General features: G+C 40.7%; 1 protein-coding gene across 1 annotated transcript in view; it reads left to right on the top strand.

Moving 5' to 3' along the window:
• Nucleotides 1-19,967, top strand: part of NCKAP5 (NCK associated protein 5) — a 676,395-nt gene that overhangs the window by 590,132 nt on the left and 66,296 nt on the right. Inside the window, exons 10-11 of the mRNA XM_042993887.1 lie at nt 4,244-4,345; nt 15,757-15,945. Coding sequence (XP_042849821.1) covers nt 4,244-4,345; nt 15,757-15,945 — 291 coding nt within the window. The remainder of the gene's footprint in view (nt 1-4,243; nt 4,346-15,756; nt 15,946-19,967) is intronic.

The raw sequence follows: 19,967 nt of genomic DNA, 5'->3' as shown, positions 1-19,967 counted from the left end.
GCCCAGAGAAAAGAGGAAATCCATTCCATGACACTTAGCCAGTCCCTGCCACAGGGACAAAGCAGAAATACAGGGCTGGACCTGCATTCTCATAGAGCTGATCACCCTGTTAGGAAAATAGACCCTACATACAGGAGCCATTCAGCCATCATGGCCCTCAGGTTCAGGGCCAAAATGGGCCAGGGGTATCATCTGGCTAAGTGTGGAATCCAGTATGGGCTACTGATGACAGACAACCTTACAGGTAGGGTTTTAATGCAATCCTGAGGTATGAGCAGGTTTTTAGGTGGGTGGGAAGGAGCACGGAAGGTGTGCCATGAGAAGATAGACAAAAGCATCAGCTCAGAAGTGAGAGGGACTGGATAATACCAGTCTGGAAGGAAGGGAGGGGTAGACTGTCTCCATCAAAGGGAGCATTTGAGCAAACAGATCTCACTGACCTCTGGTTTGGAAATGTGTGAGGCTGGGAATCTGTATTTCTAACACCAAGTGGAATCTAAGTTACTGAGATAATATAAGAGGTGATGTGAGGTCAATTTTAAACCTCTACTGAATAATCTTGCTACCTCTCATGTCTAAGACATTTAAAAACTCACGTCTCAATCCAAGATTCCTCTCGATTTTCAGGTTAAAAATTATAAGTTTGAATTATTTCAGGTGAGAGATTTTATCCAGATGGACATTATCCGTGAACATGAACTATAGATAGGTATGTGCTGAGAATTTTCCCTCTAACTAAGCAGGGAGACTTCTTTCAAGAGGTCACAGTATTCTCCTGTCAGTTATACTCTTTCTGACAATAACTTTAATTGAATTCCCCATACCTATATTCTACCTACTTTGCACCAAGATCTTTATTTATGTATTTTTAATATTTATTGATCTTTGAGGGAGAGATAGAATGCGAGCAGGGGAGGGGCAGAGAGAGAGGGAGACACAGAAACTGAAGCAGGCTCCAGGCTCTGAGCTGTCATCATAGAGCCCGATGTGGGGCTCAAACTCACGAACCGCAGGATTATGACCCGAGCTAAAGTTGGATGCTTAACTGACTGAACCACCCAGGTGTTCCACGCCAAGATCGTTACTAAGCACAGATAACATCACAGTACCAGTTTGAAAAGTGATGTGCTAATTCTCTTGTACACCCTGTATGTGTGTGTCCATGAGAATATGTTCACTAGGGTATTATATATACCTATACATATGTGAAAATATAAGCCTTTCATAAAAATTCTTCTTATAAGAAATGTAACAACAACAAAAAATAAATGTAATATATATGGACTTTTGAGCTTTCTTGGTTATTTAAGGCAAATTGTGTGAAAAGATGATATTTACCCACCATTTTCTTGCCTACTGCCTTAACACAGAAATAGATTTTGTTTCCCAAGTCAATTTGTATTTGCATATGTGGAACTTTGCCTTACATGTGTGGAAACTCTAACAACAGAGGATCCATGTGTACCTTAGCATTTAAGAAATTATCTACCAACAACTCTCAGTTTTGACCAGTAATTGGTGTAAGGCTGTGTGAATTTCCGCACACTGTCCTGTCTGTTTTTGTTCCTAACCATGGCAACACCTCTCCCTACTTGTGGGGTAGGTTAAGTAGCCACTTCCATCCCTCCATACCCAGCAAGGAATCAGAGACAGAGATGCAGTTACATTCCCAAGATCTGGTAAAACTCTTAGACAGAGCTGGAACTCAGATCACCTGGCCCCTTGTCCTAGGACCTGCCCCCTCTCCCACACCATGTTACTAATTTCAATTGAGGGGAAGTGAACATTTGGATATAAACTGCTAAAATATAACATCATTTAGGAGGATGCATTTATACATACATAGATTCACACAGAAAGCAAAGGATGACATCATATATTTGATAAGGAGTGAAGAGCAACCATGAACCAAATTACATCAGATAGCTAACCTAGAAGGACTCTTCCCCAATATCACATGATATACCACTCAAAATCATCATTTCTTTTCTTGAATGTCATTTCCTATAACTTGGACTGTTTGCATATTGATAAATGGATCCTTATGTCTCAAAACATTATCATTCTTTTGGCAGTCTCTCAATCTTTAAAATGTATATGTGGGTAGAAAAAATACAAAGACATCTTTTTCTTTATAGACTATAACAAGCATCAGTTGGGTACTTGCTACTTACTATTACACACTGTGATAGGTCCCAGGGATTAAATGACTATTGCCCCCAGCTGACTCAGTTTCTAGAGGGAGCTCAAGCTAAGGATTCTAAAAATTGCACAGAAACAACATCCTGACTCTAGTGACCTATTGATGTCTTAGCTCTTTTGAAAAAGTTAGAATTTTCAAAATAACAGGCAGCTAGTTTAAAATTTATGCCCTTTTTGGTCAAAGGAGCCCCACAAACACAGATTGAGGAAAGCACAATTATTGGTCTAAAGCAAACAGTGGGGGTGCCTGGGTGGCTCAGTCAGTTAAGCATCTGACTTTGGCTCAGGTCATGATCTAATGGTTCATGAGTTCAAGCTCCACATCGGGCTCTGTGCTGACAACTCTGAGCCTGGAGCCTACTTCAGATTCTGTGTCTCCATCTCTCTCTCTGCCCCTCCCCCACTTGTGCTATCTCTCTCTAAAAAATAAGTAAACATTAAAAAATATGGCGGGGGGGTGGGGGGTTGGCGGGTGGCGCCTGGCTGGCTAGGTTGGTAGAGCATGCGATTCTTGATCTCAGGGTCGTGAGTTCAATCCCCACTATGGGGGTAGAGATAGAGTTTAGGGGCACCTGGGTGGCTCAGTCAGTTAAGCATCCGACTTTGGCTCAGGTCAAGATCTCACAGTTTGTAAGTTTGAGCCCCGCATCAGGCTCTGTGCTGACAGCTCAGAGCCTGGAGCCCACTTTGGATTATATGTCTTCCTCTCTCTCTCCCTCGCTCAAAAATAAATAAACATTTTTTAAAAACTTATTTTTTTTTTTTTGATTTTAAGAAAATAGTGATTTAGAGCTTCACTGGGAAGGAGGACAATGATCTATAATAGAAATATGCCCTCCTGCTGAGGGATGCAGCACAGTTCTACCTCAGTGCTCATCCTCCAGCAGGTGCTGAAGGCATGTTCGTTGAGTGGCCAACTAACCACCACACACATAGGGGCTGTCATGCAAGTTCAGTCCGAGGGGAGTCAAATGGAGAACGTAGTGAATGTGCCTCATTTTAGTGGAGTTTAGGGTTCCTGCTGACAATGGCACATCTGCAAGAACAGAGTGACCGGTGGGGCCACCCCTGTACTCTAAGATGATCCTAACACTAATTAGTGACACAGAAGCTCAGACATTTCCTGGATCAACATCTGTATGCAGCAAGGCCTTTCCAGGGAGAAAAAGTAATTGAAAAACTTTTCAGAGGTGAGGGAGGCACGCCTAGCCACATTATTTACTTACTCAATTCGATTTTTTAGTGTCTGAAGTCACAAAAGCTGTAACCAAGACAAACCAGGCTACAAGTACCATTTTAAAATGTCATCAGCCTTGCAGAAACATTAGACATAAATCATGAGTTTTATTGTATTTGCAATTAAACAGATCAAATTTAATGTCCACAGAAAAGCCTTAGTAATTAGTATAAAGATTAATATAGTGAAATGTCCCTGGTTTAGCAGGCCTCCCAAGCAAAGCTGAAATAAAGAATTGAGTATATAATCAAATAGCATGTGAATATTAATGCGCAAAATCCTCCACGTCCCCAGCTCCCAGATGCAATTATTTTCTATTCACATTAATTGTTCCTAACAGATGACATTAATGACTTTGAGTTAAAATGTATCCAAGGGAAGATTTTACAAGATCAATGCTGTTTAGAAATAAGGTCACTTTTATAATTATTTGCTCAGATTTTAACCACTATTCAACATAATAAGGTTAACATGGTGATTGTTTTCTAATGTGAATATCGAAAGTTATTTTTCATACTAGCCAGTAAGTGTATTGGATGATTCACATTTTTCCTCCTACTTATTTTTTCCTACTAATACTTTCCAGCACAACTGACAGACAGTGAGAGTGTGATTACTATTTATAAGCTATAGTTTTCACATACATACATATGGCTTGCTCATAAACTAGAATAAATGTTTTGGGTTAGGACATGTATTATCTAATCTAGAAATGTCAACTCCTTTGAGATTTAGCTGGCCAAGGCAGGATTTGGAAACAAACAATTAAATCACCACGGTGCAACATTTCTGCTTTTTACCTAGAAACTTCACTCACGCATCTTAGATCTTTCATCTGGAGATTTGCTCTCAGACGTGGAAAGAAGCCGAAGTCTGACGCAGTCACGAACTGATGTTGAGATTCATGTGAGTTTCCCTCTTGCCTTCAGAATGCTTGTTCAGGTTATTTTCCTTCCATCAAATATGATGTCACAAGTGAACCATAAAGCGCATCCTTGAAGCATTGTCAGGCAGATAAAAATACCTTCCTTTCTTGTGTTCTCTGAAATTCAATATTATGTCCCCCAGCTGATAGAGTAAGCAGAAAGTGTCACTCTTGGCAAAAATATCATAAATCTTGACTTTGTCCCCAAGATACCTTTTTGGGTATTGATTACATCTCAAAGTCTCTGAGAAATGGTCAAGGAGCTTTTTATTAAAGCCCATGTCCTATATTATTCATCCTACTTTTATGATATATTATGTATGAACTTTTAAAAATTCATGGGCTGTACATTTTTTTTTAGCTAGGGTTAGCTTTGTGCTTATTGGGCAAAACTTTAACCAGCATGGCTTTTAACTCTCATTGACATAAAGAAAGCAACTTGAAAAATACAAGAGCCAAATAAATATGTAATGAAAAATGTTAGGCTTAAAACAGTGACAGATGAACATTTGTGGATAATTGGCTTTTGATTTTGTTGTATAACTTTATCAATGTAGATAGGATATTCTATATCAAAGGTAAATATTCTCAATTTAGATTGGAATTAAATTTCAGTGGAATTCTGTCACTTTAAACATTCATGAAGACATTAATGCCTTCCAATCTATAATATGGCCTTAAGGTCAGGAATTTTTTAAGTGTGCAATTTATATCCAAGAAACTCTTGCCTTCGTTCACTCTGTCTCTCTCCTTTTTTTTTCATCCATTTTTGTTTTTTAAAATATAATTTATTGTCAAATGGGCTTCCATGCAACACCCAGTGCTCATCCCAACAAGTGCCCTCCTCAATGCCCATCACCCACTTTCCCCTCTCCCCAACCCACCATCAACCCTCAGTTTGTTCTCAGTATCCAAGAGTCTCTTATGGTTTGCCTCCCTGCCTCTCTGTAACATTTTTTTTTCCCTTCCCCTCCCCCATGGTCTTCTGTTAAGTTTATCAAGATCCACATATGAGTGAAAACATATGGTATCTGTCTTTCTCTGCCTGATTTATTTCACTTAGCATAATACCCTCCAGTTCCATCCATGTTGCTGCAAATGACTAGATTACATTCTTTCTCATTGCCAAATAGTATTCCATTGTATATATAAACGACATCTTCTTTATCCATTCATCAGTTGATGGACATTTAGGCTCTTTCCATAATTTGGCTATTGTTGAAAGCACTGCTATAAACATTGGGGTAAAAGTGCCCCTATGCAGCAGCATTCCTGTATCCCTTGGGTAAATTCCTAGCAGTGCTATGTCTGGGTAATAGGGTAGTTCTATTTTTAATTATTTGAGGAACCTCCACACTGTTTTCCAGAGTGGCTGCACCAGTTTGCATTCCCACCAACAGTGCAAGAGGGATCCATTTCTTCACATCCTCTGTAGCATCATAGTCTCCTGATTTGTTCATTTTAGCCACTCTGACCAGCATGAGATGATATCTCAGTGTGGTTTTGATTTGTATTTCCCTGATGATGAGTGACATTGAGTATCTTTTCATGTGTCTGTTGGCCATCTGGATATCTGCTTTGGAAAAGTGTCTATTCATGTCTTCCGCCTATTTCTTCACCGGATTTTTTTTCAGGTGTGGAGTTTTGGTAAATTATTTTAGACTTTGGATACTAGCCCTTTATCTGATATGTCATTTGCAAATATCTTTTCCCATTCTATCAGTTGCCTTTTAGTTTTGTTGATTGTTTCCTTTACAGCACTGAAGGCTTTTATCTTGATAAGATCCCAATAGTTCATTTTTGCTTTTAATTTCCTTGCCTTTGGAGATGTGTCGACTAAGGAATTCCTGCAGCTGAGGTAAAAGAGTTTTTTTTCCTGTTTCTCCTCTAGGGTTTTGATGGTTTCCTGTCTCACATTCAGGTCCTTCATCCATTTTGAGTTTATTTTTGTGTATGGTGTAAGGAAGTGGTCCAGTTTCATTCTTCTGCATGTTGCTGTCCAGTTCTCCCAGCACCATTTGTTAAAGAGACTGTCTTTTTTCCATTGGCTATTCTTTCCTGCTTTGTCAAAGATTAGTTGGCCATACTTTTGTGGGTCCAATTGTGGAGTGTCTATTCTATCCCATTGGTCTATATGTCTGTTTTTGTGCCAATAGCATGCTGTCTTGATGATTACAGCTTTGGAGTAGAAGCTAAAGTCTGGGATTGTGATGCCTCCTGCTTTGGTCTTCTTCTTTAATATTACTTTGGCTATTCGGGGTCTTTTGTGGTTCCATACAAATTTTAGGATTGTTCTAGCTTTGAGAAGAATGCTGGTGCAATTTTGATTGGGATTGGATTGAATGTGTAGGTAGCTTTGGGTAGTATTGACATTTTAACACAATATTTATTCTTCCAATCCATGAGCATGGAATGTTTTTCCATTTCTTTGTGTCTTCTTCAGTTTCTTTCATAAGATTTCTATGGTTTTCAACATACAGATCTTTTACATCTTTGGTTAGGTTTATTCCTAGTATTTTATGGTTTTTGGTGCAATTGCGAATGAGATCAGTTTCTTTATTTCTCTTTCTGCTGCTTCATTATTGGCGTATAAAAATGCAACTGATTTCTGTACATTGATTTTATACCCTGCGACTATGCTGAATTCATGTATCAGTGCTAGCAGACTTTTGGTGGAGTCTGTCAGGTTTTTCCGTGTAGAGTATCATGTCATCTGTGAAAAGTAAAAGTTTGACTTCTTCTTTGCCAATTTGATGCCTTTTATTTCATTTTGTTGTCTGATTGCTGATGCTAGGACTTCCAACACTATGTTAAACAACAGTGGTGAGAGTGGACATCCCTGTTGTGTTCCTGATCTCAGAGGGAAAGCTATCAGTTTTTCCCCATTGAGGATGATATTATCTGTGAGCTTTTCATAAATGGCTTTTAGGATGTTTAAGTATGTTCCTTCTATCCCGACTTTCTTGAGGGTTTTTATTTAGAAAGGATGCTGTATTTTGTCAAATGTGCATTATTGACAGGTTCATATGGTTCTTTTCTTTTATTAGTGTGATGTATCACATTGATTGATTTGTGAATATTGAACCAACCCTGCAGCCCAGGAATGAATCCCACTTGATCATGGTGAATAATTCTTTTTATATGCTGTTGAATTCAATTTGCTAGTATCTTGTTGAGAAATTTTGCATCCACATTCATTAGGGATATTAGCCTGTAGTCTTTTGTGTTGCTGGGTATCTGTTTGGTTTTAGAATCAAAGTAATGCTGGCTTTATAGAATGAGTCTGGAAATTTTCCTTCCATGTCTATATTTTTGGGACAGCTTGAGAAGGATTGATATTAACTCTGCTTTAAATGTCTGGTAGAATTCCCCAGGGAAGCCATGTGGTCCAAGACTCTTATTTGTTGGGAGATTTTTGATAACTGATTCAGCTTCTTTACTAAGTATGGGTCTGTTTAAATTTTCTATTTCTTCCCGTTTGAGTTTTGGTAGTGTGTGGGTGTCTAGCAATTTGTCCATTTCTTCAAGGTTGTCCAGTTGTTGGCATATAATTTTTCATAGTATTCCTTGATAATTGCTTGTATTTCTGAGGGAATGGTTGTAATAAATCCATTTTAATTAGTGATTTTATCTATTTGGGTCCTCTCTCTTTTCTTTTTGAGAAGCCTGACTAGAGGTTTATCAATTTTGTTTATTTTTTCAAAAAACCAACTCTTGGTTTCATTGATCTCTACTGTTTTTTTGGATTCTATATTGTTTATTTCTGCTCTGATCTTTATTATTTCTCTTCTTCTGCTGGGTTTGGGGTATCTTTGCTGTTCTGCTTCTAGTTACTTTAGGTATGCTGTTAGACTTTGTATTTGGGATTTTTCTTGTTTCTTGAGATAGGCCTGGATTGCAATTTATTTTCCTCTTAAGACTGCCTTTGCTGCATCCCAAAGGGTTTAGTTTGTTGTATTTTCATTTTCGTTTGTCCCATGTATTTTTTAATTTCTTCTCTAATTGCCTGGTTGACCTATTCATTCTTTAGTAGGATGTTCTTTAACCTCATGCTTTTGGAGGTTTTCTAGACTTTTTCCTGTGATTGATTTCAAGTTTCATAGCATTGTGATCTGAAAGTGTGCATGGTATGATCTCAATTCTTTTCTATTTATTGAGGGCTGTTTTGTGACCCAGTATGTGATCTATCTTGGGGAATGTTTCATGTGCACTCAAGAAGAAAGTATATTCTGCTGCTTTGGGATGTAGAGTTCTAAGTATATCTGTCAAGTCCATCTGGTCCAATGTATCATTCAGGGCCATTGTTTCTTTACTGATTCTCTGTCTAGATTATCTGTCCATTGTTGTAAGTAGAATATTAAAGTCCCCTGCAATTACCACATTCTTATCAATAAGATTGCTTATGTTTGTGATTGTTTTATATAATTGGGTGTTTCCAAATTTGGTGCATAGACATACATAATTGTTAGCTCTTCCTGATGGACAAACCCTGTAATTAGGGCATTAGCCCTTCTTCACCTCTTGTTACAACCTTTAACTTATAGTCTAGTTTGTCTGATATAAGTATGGCTACTCCAGCTTTCTTTTGACTTCCAGTAGCATGGTAGATGGTTCTCCATCCCCTCACTTTCAATCTGAAGGTGTCCTCAGGTCTAAAATGAATCTCTTGTAGACAGAAAATAGATGGGTCTTGCTTTTTTTACCCATTCTGATACCCTATGTGTTTTGATTGGAGCATTTAGTCCATTGCATTCGGTGTTATTATTGAAAGATATGGGTTTAGAGTCATTGTTATATCTGTAGGTTATGCTTGTAGTGATGTCTCTGGTACATTTTAGTCCTTGCAACATTTCACTCACAGAGTCCCCCTTAGGATCTCTTATAGGGTTGGTTTAGTGGTGATGAATTCCTTCAGTTTTTGTTTGTTTTGGAAAACCTTGATCTCTCCTTCTAATCTGAATGACAGGCTTGATGGATAAAGGATTCTTGGCTGCATATTTTTCCTGTTCATCACATTGACAATTTCCTGCCACTCCTTTCTGGCCTGCCAAGTTTCAGTAGATAGGTTAGCTACTACCCTTATGTGTCTACCCTTATGTGTTAAGCCCCGTTTATCCCTAGCTGCTTTCAGAATTCTCTCTTTATCCTTGTATTTTGCCAGTTTCACTATGATATGTTGTGCAGAAGATCAATGCAAGTTATATCTGAAGGGAGTTATCTGTGCCTCTTGGATTTCAGTGCCTGTTTCCTTCCTCAGATTGGATAAGTTCTCAGCTATGATTTGTTCAAGCACACCTGCAGCCTCTTTCTCTCTTTCCGCTTCTTCTAGAATTCCTATGATATGGATATTGTTCCATTTGATTGAATCACTTGGTTCTCTAATTCTCCCCTCATGATCCTGGATTTTTTTTTTTATCTCTCTTTTTCTCAGCTTCCTCTTTTCCCATAATTTTATCTTCTAATTCACCTGTTCTCCCCTCTGCCTCTTCAGTCCATGCTGTGGCTGCCTCCATTTTATTTTGCGCCTCATTTATAGCATTTTTTAATTCATCATGACTATTTGTTAATCCCTTGATATCTGCAGCAGTAGATTCTCTGCTGTCTTCTATGCTTTTTTCAAACCCAGCAATTAATTTTATGACTATTATTCTAAATTCTTGTTCAGTTATGTTGCTTATATCTTTTTTGATCAATTCTTTAACTGTCATTTCTTCCTGGAATTTCTTTTGAGGAAAATTTTTCTGTTTCATCACTTTGGCTAGTTTTCTGTCCTTTTGATTTTTAAAAGCTTGTTATGTGTTCTGCACCTGTGAGCACTGCTATATTAAAGAGGGTCATACACTGTCCAGGGCCTGGCCCTTCAGTAAGTGTTTTTTGGAGAGTGTTACTTGCTCTCTGGTGTTGTGACTTTGGTTATTTTATTTCCCTACTTGTAGTGATGTTTTGGACCCTCTACCAGATGTACTTAGATTTGTTCCTTGAAGTAGCCCTGGAAAGGAAAACAGACAGACAAACAGGAAACAAAAACATGCAGACACACAAACCAATAAAACAAACCAACAAAATCAAAAAACTAAAAACAATCCAAAAGCAAAAAACCAGAAACATGAGCTACAAGTAAAGAACAGGGTGGAGGCGGTGCTGATGGAAGAGCACACACAAAGACAGAAATGCCAGGGGCGGGGAAAAAGAAAAAATGAACAATGACCAGGCAGAGAAACTAAAAGGCTTAATCCAAAGATAGACAAAGGAAAATAAGGAGGTAGGGGAAAAAGAAACGAAGGTAAAGTTACCCAGACAGAGAAACTGTACTGGTTGATTATTCCAGAGAGAAAGAAAGGAATGTAAAGAAGAACCTGTATCAAGAGAATGGATTAAATATGGCCATTTAAACAAACCAATAGCCATAGTAACCAGCCTAGAGGAGGGAAGAGATAAGAAGGAGAAATGGAAGGAAGAATACATCTGTATAGTGAGAATTGTCCTAGAATTAATCCAGGCAATGCAGAAGCACTGGTCTGGAGGAGGGGGTGTGTCTGGTTCCACAACATCTATCCCACTCCAGTAGATACACGGTTACCTGGCTTGGAGGGGCGTGGTTTGGTGTAGGCAGGTCCCACCTCCACTGGGCCCCGAGGTCAGTTCCCTGAGACCCCTGCCTTGGTGGTGGTGGGAGAAAAATGGCAACCCCCCAGTGTCTCCTCCACAACCTGGTGTCCCAAATCACTCCTTTGAAGCCGTCCTCACTGTGCCACGGGCACAGACTAGGCTGTCTGTCTCACTTCTCTGACTCTGTGGCCTTGGTGCTTGGCTGGGATTTAAACTCCCTCTCTGTGCACCCCGGTACTAGGGAAACGCCTCCTGATATGTGGTCCTGGCTGGTTTTGTCCTGTGCCACAGCACTTCAGGGGAGGGGACCGGTTTCTCCTGCTGCGGACCATGCCCCTGATCTACCACCGAACCCAGAGGTGGCTCCCTCCTCACCAGGTACATGAACAGGGCAACCAGCCCCAGTCCAAAGATGGGATCTGCAGTTAGAGATCCTCTAACCTGCAGTTACAGATGGGATCCCTCTCCTTCCCGATCTGATGTTTTTTCTGTTGTCCAGATACAGTCCTATGCTTCCCCAGCCACAATTTCTCTTCCCTTTGTCTCTCTGCAGAAGGGGATCCCTCCTCTCCATGCCTACACAGCCCGTTTTATCTCCCCTAGTTCGCAATCACCCACCTATGGCCCCTCAGGTTGTCCCGGTTTCTCTAGGGTAGACAGTCCTCTCTCCTTATTTTTTTTTTTTTAATTACAGATTTTGTTTGTATTTCTCACACTAAGGATGTTAAAGCATGAGTCACCCAAGGTAGTAATCTAAAATACACAATGAGAAAAAAACATTTCGACTAGTGCAAAAGGGGTGTATTTTGCCAATGAAGTCAACATAATTAAGATAATGTTACAGTGGAAACCACTATACATTTTTTCAGCCAAAAATCTTTTTAATAATAATCATCTATTACTAATTAGATCTCTTCCCTGTTGGGTACTTTATGGTCTGTATATGTCCAGGATTTCTGCTTATTGTTAAGGTCCTTACTTGGTGCCATAGAATAATGGCTAGGATGTGGGCCTGACTTCAGAATGTTGTACTAGCTTGGTAACCTTACGCAAGACAGCAATGCCACTGTGCGTCAAGTTCCCCATCTGAGAAATGAGCATAATGATATTTCTTTTCTATTTCTGAGAATCGTGGTGAGGATGAAATCCCACAATACATAAAATTCATGTACCACAGTACCCACCAACCGTATTGGGGCAATAATAAGATTTCTGCCGTTTAGCACTCTTCTGTTCTTCATAATCGGCACTATGCCACAGCCACAGAACACCGTGGCAAAGATGGGGAATGATAACAAAGAGCAGTATCTGCTAGTATATGTCTCCGAACTTCATATCAATAATTCCCAGAACCAAAGGGCACCCACACTTTTGGCTGTTGCTCAGTCCAGTTCCTGTGTGCAAGGTGTCAGACAATACTGGCACCACAAGAAAGTATAACGTAGAGTCTCTTAGGGAGACTGTGAACTTGTGATTTAGTCTGAGAGTCAAGACACATGTATATAAAAAAAATAATAGTAGGAACACCTAAATGTTACTAAGCTTTGCTGTATGCCAGGGGCTGTCCAGATTTCACAGTGATCTTGTATGATATGTACTTTCATCATCTCCATTTACAAATAAGGAAACTGAGGCATGGAGTGGTTAAATAACTTTCTCAAGGTTAAGGAGTTAGCAAGTGGAAGGGCCAGAGTTTAAACCTAATAAATGGCCTTAGAGTTCAAGCACTCAACCACACAGCAGTTAGTTATTCGCTGGAGTAGATAATCCTGCTTGATAATCATGTGCTGATGAAGGAGACTTCAGGAAAAAGGAGCTCGCATTGCAGCCATGATGTAAGAGATTCTAGGTCCCTTATTAAATATTGATTCTAGGTCCCTTCAAATATTGATTGTCTAATGTGGGGGAAATATGGGAGAATATCCGATATGGAGGACTGACCCTTCCTCTTCTTTTAAGGAATTACCCTGTAAATTCCCCCCCCCACCCCCCTACACACATACTCATATTCTCTCCCCACTGCACTGGTCCATGGGTAGGCTCAGACCATTCCCTTCATCCTGCTCCAAAGTCCAGGTCAGGCCGTGTGGTAATACAACTTGCTACCAAGCAACCCACATCAGGGGTAGACCTCTTTCATACCTTCCCCTAGGGACCCTCTACTCAAAGTCCTGGCACAGCAGCATAGAAGCACCCGGGAACTTGTCAAAAATACTACACATCAGATTCCACCTCAGAATTACTCAGAATCTGCATTTAACAAGATCCCAGATGATACATGTACACACTGAAGTATGGGAAGCCTGACTTGGAAGATACTTCTCTGCTTAAGCACCCCCAACCCCACTGGCCTCTACATGACAGTAATAGGTTTTCTCCACCTCCCTGAAGTATGCTCCATCACATCGGCTCATCTCAAGTTCATGGTCAAAGGCAGATGCAGCAATTCCTTCCTTTGGTAGCTCTGAGGTTAAATTTCCTGTCACCTTAATCCAGCATCCATACAGGAGGTACACACATGGGAAACAACTGGGCAAGGATGCTTATTTGTAAAAAGTGTCCTGGGAATGGAGTTGAGCTGTAAAAATGGATAGAATTTTGATAGGTATAGTAGGAAGGAATAGGTGGGAAAGACAGGGAAATCATGGAAGTTTCGGTGCTTCGAGAAAAGGTAGAGTACAAACGGTAACCGAAAGCCATGCAGAGTGTGAAAAGGGCCATTAGAAAAATTTATATCAGGGGCACCTGGGTGGCACAGATGGTTGAGTGTCCAACTCTTGATTTCGGCTCGTCATGATTTCATGAATCATGAGTTCCAGCCCCATGTTGGGCTACTTAATGTCAATGCAGAGCCTGCTTGTGATTCTCTCTCTCCCTCTCTCTGTGCCTCTTCCCAGATCTCTCTCTCTCAAAATAAATGAATAAACATTAAAAAGAAAAGAAAAGAAAAAAGAAAAATTTAGATCTGGATGGTCTCGCAGGACACAGTCACAATCTCCCTCTGGAGAACAGACCAGTCTGCCAGAGCAGAGGCAGTCCTAAATAAAACCACCACCCTGCTTACTCAAGCAACAAAATATGAAAGAGGTTTGGGGATGGTGAAAATAGGAAAGTGCACGAGTAGAAGGGGAGTGTAATGTGTTACTTCTGAAAGTTTGTCCTAGATGTACGCAGTGGCCCAAGTGTCGATGTCAGGCAACCTGTGCAATAGCACTACTGGTTGTAGACATCTGTCAAGGTGCAAATAATAAACTCTCCTTAAGTAAGTTACATGCAGCAGTAACAAGGTCATAAATCAACAGATACTGCTGAATGCTGAATTTTAAGACAAGTTTCTCCTCTCAGTGCTATTTAGAGCCAAATTTCGGGGGTGGGGGATGGAATAGTAAAATTTCTTGGCATATTTAGATCACTTAAAGGGATTGTTATGCAGCAAAAATGAAGTATTGATAGCAGGCAATGCTTGATGTTGAAAATCTAACCTTATTAAGCGTTATGGATATTGATTAGAGAGGAAATTAAATATACCCTTTGTACTTATGCAGGGGGTTAGCATGTTCCCTGAGTACTCCCAGAACAGCATGCCTTTCCTTCCTCCAGTGGGGATTTAGTCACTGTCAGCTGGAATTGCATTTGGAGAACAGTGATAAGTACTCAGGTAATAAAGGCACCCATAAAGTGTCAATAAATTGCATAAGTAAGAGGCTTTGCCATTCTGTGAATGACACAAAGACAGATGGTTCCCCATCAAAGAGCTTCTGAGACAAAGCTTTATATAGATAGGAGAGTGGAATGAGACGGTAATGGAGAGACTTTCTTCTCGTGATCAGGGTGCTAAATTAATTTAGCTTGTCCAGCTCATGGAGCTTCATCTGTTAATTAGGGGCCAAGAATATGGCTGTCAGGATGTGCTTAGATGTTTACAACTTTGTCACCTGTGCCCCCACCTGGGTCTTCGGCATGGAACCCAGATCTAGTTGATGTGGCAGTCTTTACCATTTAGACGGCCAAATGATATGGAAAGTTCCATAACCTTTCCAACAGTACCTCCTAATTCCTCAGTTTGATGTGCCACTAGACATGACTTCCTCGGTATTTGATTCCTGACTCAGAATGATGCTGTGTGTGGGGCCAGGAGAACAATCTGGTGGAACTGTCCCCACCCCCCCCCACACACACACACACAAAGGAAGACCCTGAGGTGCATGGGAGTTAAATGCTTTCTTTACTCAGTGTCTCCTGCCAGGGGTAACATGCAGCCTGAGATCCAGGTCACTAAACTCCCAGTGTAGTGGTCATGCTCTTGAACCCTACAGCCAAAGATGCTACTCTGTCTTCATTCTTTTGTGCCATTGGTCATGGCTTGATATGGATCTGATTATTTGACCCATCTGACTGGAGAAAGTGGGAAACTACCATTGTGATATTTCTGCCATTGTGATGGCAGTTCGTCATAATCAAGTACCTACTTAGGCCAGGTACTGTGTGATATGCTTCTGATCTAGAACCCCATTTGGTCTTTGTGGTAACTCTATAAGGTAAGCAGTAATGATAATAGTATCATTATTCACTTTAAGAACAAATGTAGCTCTGAGGGATTAAATAATTCCTTCTAGTATATTAGCAAGAGGCAGAGCCAAGATTTGGACCTCTAGGCTGTTTGACCCCAAAAGCTGTCCTTCGAAGCACTCGGCTACATTTGCTTCTACCTCACTGTGATGTCAAGTTGGTATTTACTGTCCCCTAAGCAAAGCCTTAGCTCAGAGCTGTCCTGCTTTTTTAGGAATGCCAGCCGAATGCAAAATCAGGTGCCCCTGCTTTGAAATGCCCTGGTTTGGGGATCGTCATCCCTGGTCATCTCTGTCCTCGAAACAGCTGCAGCAGCAGTGAGCTGTCTCTTTCGAGCACCTGCAGTGAGAACTCCAGCGGCTCCTCCCACACATGGCATGATGGAAAGAACCTCAGGAAAAGGGTAAGGCCTCCTTTTGAGACAATTTAGCATAAGAGTGAGCCAGGAAAGAATCCTCTTCTGGCAGGAAGGTGGACGGTGGGAAGAGAATGACCATTTGTTGAGTACCTGTGCATTTACTGCTCACAGAATTATATGGGGAGATCTCATTTCCTCCATTATATGGGAGAGGAAGCTGGCTCAGAAATGTTAAGTTACTTTCCAGAAGTCCCACAGCAAGTGAGGGGTGGAAGGATGATTTAACCCAAATGACTTGGACAGCATGGGAGGGAGTTGGGAGGAAGAAGACAGTTTCCTTCTGTGCTTTGCTGGAGCCCACCAAGCTCATAGATTCATATCAAGTTGGAACCCAGAGCCCTGGCCTAATGAAAGTGACGATGTTTCAGGCCAACTCAGATGTTTCCAATTAGTTTTATGGACACTCTCTATTGCTGGGATGCTCAGAAAGACTTGCTAATGCCCACTGCAAATGACAGTGAGCAAGGCCACTGGCCAAGCCAACCCCGACTAAGCATCCCTTGAGAACTCAAAGCGAATGTTGTTTTCTTCCCAGATGATAGGGAGGATGGTACATCATCTCAGAATAAATGGCCGAAAGTTTTCAAAGTATCATTAGCTTTGTAGGAATTTACTACTCAAGCATGGCATGTATTATATTGACCTCCTTTACTCAGTTTTATAGCCTCATAAAGCACTAATTGACTATAAATTGGAGGGTGGCATGGCAGAGGGAGAAAATACCATGGTAGATGACAGGGACTGTGGCTCCACTGGAGGCAGGCATGCGCTGACTTAGATGCCGGGAGTTTTTTCACCAGGTTGTTAGGTAACTCCTGCTGCTGGATGCCTCCCATCTGCTAGGTGGGCCCTCACAAGCGAACAAGCATCTGTGCAGGCTGCCATAAGCAGAGGGTGTGGAAGAGCTACTTCTGCCCTTTCCCCATATTGAAGAAAAGCAGAAAGTACACAACAATGGAAACCCTGAATCAGAAGTTTCAGAGGTCATTTTCCTATCATATGCGTAAACTCCCATTTATGATTTGGAAGCATAGAAGCCAGGAGGGCTTCATAACTGCCAGAAAATAATAGTGAGGCAGTAGCTTTGTCATACTCTGAACAAGAACTCAGAAAAAATTTCAAAGTGGAATTTAGAGCTTATTCCCTTGGACTCAGACTCCTAATACAGCATGTGTGTATTATCAAAGTTGTTCCTTCTGAGTAGATGTTCAAAGTTCTGAATAATGGCTGCTGGAGCCTGACTCTTAACAAACTGGGAAGATGGTCAGGAATGTTCCCTCTCTTTGTGGTTGTCACTGGCTCCAGAGCCCTTGCTCTGTTCTCTTCACTCCCCCTTTCCCCCCCTTCCCCCCTCAGAGCCTTTGTCTTTTTGTCCTTTGCCTTGCTTGCCTTTTTTTCTTTTCTTTTTCCTGAAATTCTTACAATTCGAGCAACCCTTAATCTTTTAGGGAAACCTCTTCCCTGAGAAAGGAGAAATTAGGTTCTTATGTAATTTTTACACACTCAGGTGACTGTCATCTGTGGATTTCATAAGGTCCTGAATCAGAATGGATTGGAGTACCAGCACACCTGTCACATCTCACATAGTCCCAGTTTTCAAGGACCTAGCAAACTAGACCCAGCCCATAAAGACATTTAAATTTATATTATTTAAGAAACTTCTACAGTTCTTACCACGTACCAAGTACTCATTTAGTATTAACTTACATAATAAATTCATGTATTATGAATTTTCACATGACTACAATAATAACTTGCATAATAATAAATATGTGACCAATGGCTCTTTGATAATTCACAATTATTTTTTTTAATATTCTTTTCTATAGAAACAGAAAGGAAGCCTGCAAGAGATGCATTAGGCTGTTCTGCATGGAGGAATCTGGATCTAATTCATGAATAATTACCATGTGCCACCCAGCTCTTTTAGTATTTCACAAGTATTAGCTCATTCAGTGCTCATAAGAGCCTATTTAAGTAGGTTTGCCTATTCCCCCATTGTACAGATGAGGCAATTGGGCTACTGAGAAATTAAGTAACTAGCCAAAGATCTCATAGCTGGTAAGTGGCAGAGCTGACTAGTTGGTTCCAGAACTTTCACTCTTTGCCATTCTGCTGTCATGGCCCTGTTGAATCAGCCAAGCTTGAAATATTATTCAAATTATTGGGATGGACTGGTTACATTAAGACCAAGAATGTTATTAAAAAAAAAAAAAAAGTTGTGTGAAACCATTGTCCAGTCAAGAAATAGAAAAAGACTATGGACGTGGAACCTAGGCCCCTATGTTATCAGCGGCATCCTTCAGCCAATTGCACTGCCTCCCAGAGCAGCTGTTTTCCAGGCACAGCATGAAGTTGCCTGTGGAAATGCCAGCTCCTCCCTCATCTCTCCTATAGAAGATTCATGCTTTTTTTTTTCAAGTTTCCAGATTGTTCCAAACTTTTCTCATGTTACTGAATACTATAATATTACTGAATTACTGAATACTATATATTTACTATATAAAAATTACTGAATTACTGAATACTATAAAACCTCCCAGGGCCCAGCTCTCCATCCTGTGAGATTAACCACATTCCTCAATTGGTTTTCCACAGGATAGAGAGCTGGGCCCTGGGAGGTTTATGGTCACTGGTCCTGGGATGAATCCAACCTCAGGAAGCCAGGCTTTAAAGAGGCAGAGTGAGCTCGGCTGAGCACATCTTCTATGGGTTTAACAAATCTGCCTTTTTCAAGCTCTTGCGGGGTACTTTTGCCTGGCTTCTCTTCTTATTGTGAACGTGACTATCAGGATCATGGAGCTTCTTAGAAACCCAAGGAGGGGCAGCCCTCCCACTGGTTGGTCTCTAATACCCAAACTCACTAATGGGATTTCTCCTGATTTCCAAAGAAGTTTTATTGGCATAGAGGAAAAGGAGAGGAAAGGGGAGGCATCACCAAATAGCATTTATCCACAGCAACTTCTGATACTGGAGAGTTTTCTAAAGAAAATATATAATTTGACTTAAAAACAATCAACAAATAACAGATAAAAAAATAAACACCATGTGGTGTAGATAGCAAGAGTAATTTTAATGGAAATGTCTTAGATGTAAACAAATGTTCACAGATTACTAAAAAGCCAAGGCTACAACGTGAAGTTTCTGACACTTTTTCAACCTCTGCACATGGTTTGTGGTCAGTTATGGGCGGGGGCAGCTGGTATGGAGATGCCAAGAGAAGTTGCACTGTTAGGCAAGGTGGGCACAGAGCACACGTCTGAAACCACCAGATTCACTCATAGAAGTTCTTCACCTTTAATCATATAACCTTAAAAAAAAAAAAAAAAGACTGAGGTCAGTGCCCAAATCCCACCGATTTCCCTGAGTCTTGGTATGCGATAAAACTCTGCAGTTTCCATTCAAGAGAGGGGTGTGAGCGGTGTGAAGATTGTCTACGATTATGTATGATCTCTATTATGACATTGACAATATAGAGAAGAGGACAGAGAGACTTGGCTCCAGTCACATAGCATTGCCAATGGGTATGCAGGCTCGAGAGCCAGCCTGCCTGGGTTCGAATCTCCGCAATGCTACTTTGGAACCGAGTCCCAGGAAGAGCCCTGGAAATCAGAGCTTTTGAAAGCTTTGTTCCAGCTCTTCCTTAAATGTGTAATCTTAAACAGACTAACCATGCTGCCTCTCAGTTTTCTCCCTAGTAAAACAGAATTGATAATGTCTCCCTCATGGTGTTGTTCTGAATATTAATTCAAAGCCCTGTTCCAGTGGTTGCTACACAGCAGATGGTCAGTAAATGCTACTTCTCTACTTCTGCCCTCCACTTCTGGTTAGCAATACTATGAGAAATATGAAGGTCTGTGTAGGATAGAATGGTTTTTCTGTGTCATTCTTAGTCAAAATCAGCACTACTATTTGGGATGGTATGAAGAACAGAAAATTGACCTTTCATAGTAGGCAAATCATTACTATAGGGTTCTAGCAGCCAGTGTCCCACTGTTAGATGTACG

This window comes from Panthera tigris, chromosome C1 (genome assembly GCF_018350195.1).
Source record: "Panthera tigris isolate Pti1 chromosome C1, P.tigris_Pti1_mat1.1, whole genome shotgun sequence".
NCBI lineage: Eukaryota > Metazoa > Chordata > Mammalia > Carnivora > Felidae > Panthera > Panthera tigris.
Note: the sequence above shows the minus strand (reverse complement) of the source record. Positions and strands in the feature narration are given on the sequence as shown.